Genomic DNA, 9677 nt, shown 5'->3' on the forward strand with positions numbered 1-9677 from the left:
AGGGCTTTTCTCCCAAATCTCTCCAAAGATTTGCTTCAGAACACACTGAAATCAAAATCAACCCCACCTCTGTTTAGCAAGCAGGTCTCTGGGGAGGATGAATGGGTTTTGTTTCATCCTTGTATGACATCTAATACAGTCATGTTCTAATGCATGACTTCAGAGCTTCCAATTGCTAGCTCTGTACAAACAAAGCCCATATGCATACAAATAAACTAAAGGAGAAATAAAATTCACTCATGCGAGGATTGATGTGCTATTGTACGGAGAAAGCGAGATGCAGAAGCGCAGAAATTACGTTAGTGGTAGCACCAGGTGATGCTATCACTGCAAGAAGCAGGCTCCAAGTTCAGACAACTCTGAGAGCATGCTTTCATGAGACAAATGGCCAACCTAGTAACTGGCTTCTACCAAAAGGGGAGCCCACCCCTCTCCTCCCCCTGCAATGCTAGCCTTGCAATTCTGTCCAATACTTCTGGTCCTCATGTAATCTTTCAATAAGTCAATTTAGCCCCCTGAACTGGTAGAAAATTATCATTAGTTTTGCTGTGTTAACTTCCTGTTAAGCCAGCTTACCCAGGGACCAGATGAGCACCAACGCCAAGGCAAGGGAAGCAGTGGGAAGGCATGGCCAGGTGCAACAGTAGTAGGAGAGAGCATTTGGCTACAGACACTCCTTCTTACAGGCTCCACAGCTAGCCTAGAAGTTTCCAAGCAGACAAGGACACACAAAAATATTTGGGACAAACAGCACCAAGACTTTTAGGTTGTACCAGTTGTTTACCATGTTATATGGTCCATGAACAAAACTTAAGCAACCAAATTGTACAGGAAAACACCCAGGGGCTGAAGTGAGGTGTTTCAATTCAGAGCAATGCCAGGGTGCAGGCAGCCCTACACCTTCCTGCACAGCACCACTAAGCATTGCCTGGGCAGGAAAGGCACAGCACAGGATGGCTCCAGAAGGCAGTGAGTGGTGGCTGTCCCCCAGAGTCCTACCTGCCACCATCGCAAAGGACAAATGTGAAATACTCCTGCCAAACCCTGTGGGGTGAGGATACGTCCTACGGCCTCCCTGAGGAGGGAAGGAGGAAAGGCACAACACAGTCCTTAGGGAGTCCTATGTCCTTGGGACAGCGCCAGAGGATTTAAGGTACAACAGGCAGCTGGGCATTCAGCAGTCCCAGCTCAGTGATCACTAGACGCTGTGTCTGACTTTCTGAACAGGAATGCTCTGCCAGTGCCTGCACAGCCCCTCGTCCTTGCTGCAGAGCCTGAGGTCATGTTCCTTACTGGGAAAGCCTTCAACAGGTGCTGATCTCCAAGAGCATTGCTCTCCCTGCTCTCCTGTCCTCACACGCAGAGCAGTGGCACGGAGGGGTAGCAGGAGGTCATTGCCAGGGAGAAACTTGTCAGCAATGACCAGGATTGCAGGCACATGTGAGGGCTGCATGCTCGCTCGGGCACTCAGCCTCTCTTGGGGCAGCGATGACAGGGGCTTGGCTGCCTCTCCCTGCCAGCATCAGCTCTGCCTTGCCTGGGTTTACTTCATGTCAGTCAATTCCTTGTCAGTCATTTGAGCCCCTCCAAAACAGTAGATGGCTGAGAGTAAGTCTCTAGAAGTGTCTCCAGCTCATACATTGTCTCTGCTTTAGAAAACACAGAAAGGCAACAGCTACCTTAAGTGCAACAGACACTTTAAAAACAATGTGCAGAAACACAGAAAAACAAAGGCTGACCTGCCCTCTCCTCAGGCAGCTCTAAATGAAGCTGACAGGAATGTCAAAGCAGCTCAGAGACAAAAAAGAGAAACTGGAATTATTCCCCCAGTGAGGCACCTGTAATTTGCTGTAATGTCTTCTTGATGACGACTGAGGTACTTCTACTGGAAGCCATGTGCAAATCCTCTCCTGTGGTGGCTACCAACAAACCCAGTTTTTCTGGCCCAGCAACTGGGTTGAGTAGCAGCAAGAACAAGTGGGGCCTTAGGGGTGATGTAGTCTAACACTTCTCCCATGTTCATGGACTCTTGCAGACAAGCAGAAGTGATTTAAAAAAAAACAAACAACAACCAAACACAAAAGTGTGGGTTGTTGTATATCAAAAAGCACCATTCCCACCTCTCCATCCCCACTGAGCTGCCAGCACTGCAGAGGTGCTTGTCAGGGAAAGGCACCTTTCTCACCTTTACTGCCTCCTTCAACAGAAAACCCACAGGTCCAAGGGGACTTCACCAAATGCAAAGCTTGGAGGAGTTGCAGCTTAGGTAAAAGAACATCTCAGCAGTGATCTGAGGCAGGCAGGCTGAAGCTGTAAGCTCTTCCACACCCAAAAGGACTGGACAATGCCACAGTTGTTGTTCCAAGCTTAACACTCTCCTCACAGAGTCTCTCCTGCACAGACTTCTCTGAGCTTCAAGAACTGCATCTTTGTTTCCATACCCAACATATAGGCACCTGCCTGGGTACCAAAATGACCCACACTACAGCAGGGTAACACAGAAATATGGAATAAATGGCTCTATAATGGCTAGTGTCTGCCAGGAGACATCTCTGAGTGTCATCACTTTGCTCATACTAGCATTTATTAGCACACCTTATCTATGCACACTCTTGTGGATTCTACCTGGACATACTGCTCTAAAAACATCCTCCTGCAAAACAGATTTAACCCCCACTCCTCCATTCACCCTGCTGCTACAGCCGCTACTGCTTACCAACTGCACGGGCGAACTGCTGAGCTTCATGGTCCTCCTTCATCATGGGACTGCTACTAGCCTGTCCCGTTCCTGCACGTACTGGGGGACTGTGACACACTGCTGGGGCCAAACCAAATCCCTTGGAGAGAGAGCAGGACCTGATCCCCTTCAGTCAACCCCCTCCCACAACCTGGGCAGGAGCCTCCACTGGGAGCTGAGCTCCTGGCCCCACGAAGCAGAGTCTGTGGCCTCACTGAACATGGCATCAATTGCCTGTGGGTTTGGGGGAGCATCCTGCTGGGAAGGAGGTTTGACTTACACTGCTGGAATGTGCCGTGGGATGGGTGCCTGAGCCCCTCGCAGGGAGGTGTCCCGCCCTGCCGTGCTGGTCCTCCTCCTGAGGGAGCTTGCAGGGGCTCGGAAGGCAGCAGCAGCTCCAGGCGGGTGGTATTCCTGCTCAGGAACAACTTCCTCACACCGGGAGCCCTGGAAGCCTGAGCGACAGGTACAGACCTGGGGACGGCTGCAGGAGCCCTTGTTCTGGCACGGTGGGTCACAGACAGCTAGGGAGACACAGAAAGGTGGTTAGTGGACACGAGGCTCCCAGCAGCCTGCCTCCTGGGAGCAGCCTGCACGCTACCTTCCTGCTTTAGTCCACTTTGGGAGCTGATTTGCATGGTTCCCTTGTCTCTCCCCTCCCTCTGCAGCTGACTTTGGAGTCACTGTGCTCAAATTCCTCCACAGCTCCAGGGACGTAGAGTTCATTAACTTCATGCCCAAATCACACTCTGAGACTGTGTGTGTTCCTAATTACAGCACATCAGCTTCAGTTTGCACCCTGGGAGGAAAGTGCTATTAATTATGCGCCAGACCTTAACACTTCCCATGTCACCAGATGCCAAACTGGGTTTATAGTCCAGCCAACAAGAGCCAGGAAACCACAACTCACTCAGGTAGGACCAGGCTCATTGTTCTGAGCAAAAATAATTTTAAAAGGCACTGGAAAACAGTGTCTTCCCTCAAAGAAAAGGAAAGGGCCGGCTGGCCGAAGGGTAATGAAACCTTGTCAGACAACACCAGGTGGACATTAACCTCCAGCCTCGTGGGAACACTGTGGGTGGGCTGAAACATGCAGCCACTGCTTCTGCTGAGGGCCCCTGACACAGATAGGTCTCACCTGCTCTGCCATCCACACATCATCCTGCTGTTGCCAAGTGAGTCAAGTCTTTATACAGGCTTTCACAGCCCTTAAAACCCTTCCCTCACCCCCAAACTAGACTGCCATCAGCTTTTCCTAACTAAATCAGTGTTACATTGGCTGGAATGCTTCATCTGACCCTTTATTACCATATCAACACTGAGGAAGAGAGGGAGATCTCAAATAAAGGGAGAACCAAAGAAACATAGGGCTGTACAGGTTAAACCCACAGGTTTTGATGAAATCTCCAGTAAAATAAATCAGCCACCACTGCAGACTCTGGAACAGAGAAAGGGTCCTAGTCACGCTGGAATTTACTGTCTCTGGGAAGTCTGGCAGTCCAAAAGTTGATGTAATTCATAATATGAAACTCAGCTGCGATTTAAATAGGCCAGTCCCTACTGTTATCTCCCAATAAATGCCTGTTCTAACAAAGGCCACCAGACCAGGAAGCCTGCCATTGAAAACAACCACTTCACGTGCTGAAATACTACAGAGCAGCGATGCTGGGACCTGGGATCACAGTGGTTCTCACAACCTCTCCCCAAAACAATGTTCCTAGTCACATTAGGCTGTGCCCTTCAGCTGAAAAGCAGTGATAAGCGACCAGGCACTCTAAAAAGCCCCTAAGGCAGCTGATACAGAGAAGGGGAAGAAGTGAATAGGATTAGCCTCCTGGTTGCTTCATGCAGGATGGGTGGGTAACTGCCCTAGCTCAAATATTTCAGCTCTAGGTTTAAACCCCTTCCTGGTTGCCTTTGCAGATTCAGGAAGAACTTGAAATAGCTTTAAGAAGCCAAGCTGTCCAGCTATGCGATGTAGGGAGAGCAGGTAGTTAAGCAGACACTGCCCATGCCAAGTGTGTGAAGTCATGAGTCAGGCCCCAAAACCATAACATTGACAGAAGAAACAAGACAGTTAAAAATATAAATTTGGAATCTTTCTCTTTGCTTTCTGGTTTCTGAGCCCAGAGATTACTGTGAGATGTCTCCTCCCAACTGTGGAGGCTGTAAACAGTTTCTGTTGAGATGACAGCCACGCATTTCTTCTCAATGTACTCTCCTGTAAGTTCCTGCTCCAGGAGCTGGGGCTTCAGGGAAAACAAAAATAATAATCTGAAAGCTCTTGATAAAAGGATGAGATTTGAAGCACTATTGAAGTATCATTAGTAGCAACACAAAAGCATCTAGCAGTGCCCTTGTAGATCAAGTCTGGTCTTCAGTGCCTGTGTTGCCCTCTCTGCAAGGTCACACACTGCAGGGAAGACTCTGGTGTGACTCTGAGCACCCACCTAGCACAGGCAGGCAGGACTATCAGAGGGGAAGGTCACCAAGTCTAACCTCCTGTTGCTCTGTTGCAGGCATACCTGGCCAGGACTGAGCAATGACATTGCAAGATGACATTCAATTACTGTGTCCCTGGTGCTCTGCACATACTCTAGGTCTAGGAGAACAGTGTAGATCTGCACTATAAGCAGCTCCCGCTCAGTCCCATTTAAATGTGGAGGAACATGTCCATTCAGCATGGCATCCACAGGAAAATTGGGAAGGTGCTAAAGGACTTGCACCACTAGTGTGATTTTAGTCCACTTTCTCATGGAAAAGTTTGGTTATTGATGCAGAGAAACATGTAATCTCAGTTACAAGTTAAAGCTCTGACTGTGTTAGCAAAGCCAGAAGGGATGGACAAGTTAACACAAGTTGAGAGATCTGTGCAGTCTGACAGGCAGAGTGGTCAATAGAAATGCAGGAATAACAGAGGAAAAACAACTTCAATGAAAAACAGTCTGGCCTCAAAAGACCTTGTACAGAAAAAGTCACTGTACTGAAGAGAGACAAAAGGGGAGAGAATGTGAATATCATCTCCACTTTGCAGATGTGGAAAAGCCCCAGGTGCTAATGCAACTGTCTGAAGACACACTGCAAGACCACAGCAGAGCCAGCAACTTATCCTGGAATCCCTGTGCCTTCATCCAGTGTCTTAACCACAAGACCATCTGTACAAGATTAGAAAGTGCATACATTTATTTAGTCCTTCCCAACATGATGATTAAAAGTGTTTATTTTAAGCTTTAAAATATCCATGTCAGAAAAGAATCCCACCCTGCATTACCAGCCCAGTCCAGGCTGCTATCTTGGGAAGTAGCAGAGAACCATAGTAAACAATGCTGATGAAAGTGGAGGTTGATGAACCAATACTGGGAGCCTGAGCAAGAGGATTCCCCTGCTCTGAAGCAGAGGGGAAGGATGATGAGCTAATAGGCAGCAGCTAAATTATTGGCAAGCGCACAAAGCAGCCCCTGCAGGCCCTGAAATACAGGCAGTGCACTGGGGCTTCTGGCCAGCTTGTGTAATGGTCTCTTCTCCACCAAACCCAGGACAGAAAGCCCTGTGTCTCATCCCAGGATGAAGGCAGAAGGTTGGATGAACTCCTCAGGTTCATGTTCAGAAGTAGCTCATTATCCCTATTGTCCTCTCCCACGGGAAGACTGCTGGAGCCCACAGGATGCCCTGTATGCAGTTCAGTGTGGTGATGTGGCAGCACATGGGTATAAACCAAGTCCATTACAAATGAGTGAGATCTTCCTCCTAAACTCCCTTAGCTCAATTCCACATACCCTGGAAACATGTCCTGAAAACAGATGCTTCTCTTTTTCATCTTCCTAGTCACTGACTCTGAAAACTCCCTGAATCCTCACTGCACCTTGGTCCTTGAAGCTGGAACAAACCAAAAAGCTAGAGAAATCTGCCCATGGCTTGAGTTCAGTCGTATGAAGAGATGTTGCAAAAAGAAAAGTCCCTGGAAAAGCATGAGTGGAGAAGGAAGAAATCACCATTCTCAGTAGGTGATGAGGAGCAGAAGGCAGTAATTTGGCCTATCCTGTCTTTTGCACCCAGGCTCAGACCCATCAAAACCAAGGGCCCACCCAAGACCTGAATGCCAACTTCTTCCCTGCTTCATAGCACTAAGAAGTTCCCTCTGGCTACATCTCTATCCTGCTAACCTCCCTGATACGCCCCGAAACAAAGACCATGGGAACAGACATTAAACAGTATTACAGTGCAGAAACTAACTAGGACAGACTGTCCAGCTTGCCTTGGCAGCCTTAAAAACAGCCAAATGTCCCCAGCGGCTTGAACTCCAACAGAAAAGTCCAGCGAGGGAGGCAGCTGGGAACAGAATGATGTTTACACATCATTGGCCTCCACCTAAGACCTGCCTGAGATTTACTACCCCTGGTCGGAGGTACACAGTCAGGCCCCATCTCGTTGACAGTGTCCTTTTAATGAATCCCTGGGAAGAAGGGCCCAGCACCTGAGCAACTGCTAGACAGCCTGCATGGCTGCAAGCCCAGATCTACTGCTCCTACAAAAATCCCTAATGAGAGAAAGATGCTGCCATCGCTGGCCCCGCGCTGTGTTTACAGACGCCGTCTGGCAGCACAGCAAGCTCTCTACCGTTTGGCTTCTGTCGGCAGGGGGGAGAAGGAGAAGGGAGGTGAGTCAGCCCTTGGCCCCTTGCTCTCGAACAGCGATCACTAATGCAATTATCCCAGCACGGCCGAAGCACCGTGAGATCCCACCGCAAACAAAGCTGAGCCTCTCTCCCCACTAAACATCTGGGCAGCTGCTGCCACTCAAGTGCAGGCAGATGCTCTTGGCTACTCTGGGCAGGGTGTGCCCATGCAGAAAGGCTTCCTGGTGCCCATGGGCTCCCTGCCCTCCAAGCTGCCCAGCACTGTGGGCAGCTCCTCCCCTCCCTGGGAGCAGGCAGGTGCAGGGAGCAGGCAGTCCCTTGGGAAGGCACATGGGTGGGCTGGGTGCTGTAACCCCGTGGTTTAGGGACAGGGATCACAGCAGGAGCTGAGCTGTGGTTTCAGAGCTAGCTGGGACAGAGATGACAGCACAGCTGCCTCTGACATGCCTCGCTCTGGTGCCTGCCCAAACCCCATCCCTTCAGTGCTGTGTCAGGAGCTGAAAATGATCTCAGCCCCCAGAGCTGCGGCAGAGCCATACAGAGGAGCAGAGCAGGAAGGAAGGCCCTGGCCAGGCCTGGAGCACCCTGCAGCCCCCTACCACTTTACAGATCTCCCGTGCTGCACCACACCCCAGTCCCAGCTGTTGTGCTAATTCCATTAATTGCTTTCCTTAATGGGACTCAGATAATTTGCAGCCCTGATTTCCCCCTCCACATCAGCAACACTGACCCATGTGAGCACAGCCCCACTTGGCCAGTTGCCACTTGCTGGGACTTTCACAGGTCTGCCTTTTGCTCCAGGCAGGATTATGAGAGCCCAGGGCTTGAAACTTGCACATAAATGTGCCAGTGCAATGCCTGCCCCAACAAGACCCTGCTCAGGGTGGACACCAACAGTGATAATCAAGTAAAGCAGTAATTATTCAGCATGCTCAGACTTTGCCAGCAGGCAAGGAGAGCTGACCCACAGCTCAACGCTGCTGTGTCCCTCCAGGGACCCCATGATCCATCCATCTCCTGCCCTGGCATAGCACAAGGGATGTGTGGGGGCTCAGAGCAGTACTCATGCACTTTTTAGGGGTGCATCACAAGACCCATGCCAGCAGAGACTGTCATACTCACGTTTGATGCAGCGGTTTGTGCCAGGAGCTGTGGTCCATCCTGGGCAACACTGTCTGCTGCAGACATTTGGCCTAGGCAGAGAGACAAAGCAGCATGGTTAGGGGAAGGGAAGCTGAGGTCTCTCTGCAGCCAGCACCTCTGAGTCACCCGTAAAATTATTTCCTGCAGCATCTGATATTTCCTTCCACATGGACCAGCAGCTGAGATCAAAACCAATGGGACAAGGGCTGAGCTGTTTAAATGCTTGGAAGAGAAACCCCCAAGGAATATGCGAATGCTGCAGTGTGAGTGTTCCCTCAGGGAGTATTTCCCTCTTGAACTGACATTGTGGGTTCCTGCCATAGCACTCAGAGGAACCATTTTCCTCCTGAGAGCAACTGGAGGCCAGTGGCCTGCGATCATTAAAGATCTCATGGCACTTCATGGTACTGAGGTGTAAATTTGGCCTGATTCCAGCTTTGGTCATAGTGTCTCGCCTCCGCAAGTGTCCCGAGCTGCTTCAGCCAAAGACAACGAACGCTTCATTCTCCACCCAACTGCTGCTGCCTCTTGCTTTGCACTGCTCTGCCATGGCCTGGGAGGGTCAGCAAGGGACGGCACGGCATGGCATGGCACCAGCGTGGCACCAGCATGGCACAGCACAGCACCGGCATGGCACGGCACAGAACAGCACAGCACAGCACTGGCACAGCACGGCACGGCACGGCACAGCACTGGCACAGCACAGGCACAGCACAGCACCGGCACAGCACAGCACAGCACAGCACAGCACTGGCACAGCACAGCACTGGCACAGGCACAGCACAGCACAGGCACAGGCACAGCACAGCACAGGCACAGGCACAGCACAGCACAGGCACAGCACTGGCACAGGCACAGCACAGCACAGCACCGGCACAGCACCGGCACAGCACAGCACAGCACAGCACTGGCACAGCACAGCACAGCACTGGCACAGCACAGCACAGCACTGGCACAGTACAGCCCCGAACCGCACAGGCCCGGCAATCCTGGGCAACACTGTCTGCTGCAGACATTTGGCCTAGGCAGAGAGACAAAGCAGCATGGTTAGGGGAAGGGAAGCTGAGGTCTCTCTGCAGCCAGCACCTCTGAGTCACCCGTAAAATTATTTCCTGCAGCATCTGATATTTCCTTCCACATGGACCAGCAGCTGAGATCAAA

At 50.7% G+C, this 9677-nt stretch overlaps 1 protein-coding gene across 1 annotated transcript in view; it reads right to left on the reverse strand.

The window, feature by feature from the left end:
- The window catches only part of LTBP2 (latent transforming growth factor beta binding protein 2), a 68936-nt gene extending 59788 nt beyond the window's left edge, over positions 1 to 9148 (reverse strand). The window contains exons 1-3 of the mRNA XM_009993955.1: positions 9111 to 9148; positions 8496 to 8566; positions 3018 to 3261 (exon numbers count right to left, since the gene is read on the reverse strand). Of these exons, the coding sequence (XP_009992257.1) occupies positions 3018 to 3261; positions 8496 to 8566; positions 9111 to 9148 (353 nt within the window). The remainder of the gene's footprint in view (positions 1 to 3017; positions 3262 to 8495; positions 8567 to 9110) is intronic.
- Between the last annotated feature and the right edge of the window lie 529 nt (positions 9149 to 9677).

The sequence above is a fragment of the Chaetura pelagica genome, unplaced genomic scaffold (assembly GCF_000747805.2).
Source record: "Chaetura pelagica isolate M959 unplaced genomic scaffold, ChaPel_1.0 scaffold11, whole genome shotgun sequence".
In the NCBI taxonomy this organism is placed as follows: Eukaryota; Metazoa; Chordata; class Aves; order Apodiformes; family Apodidae; genus Chaetura; species Chaetura pelagica.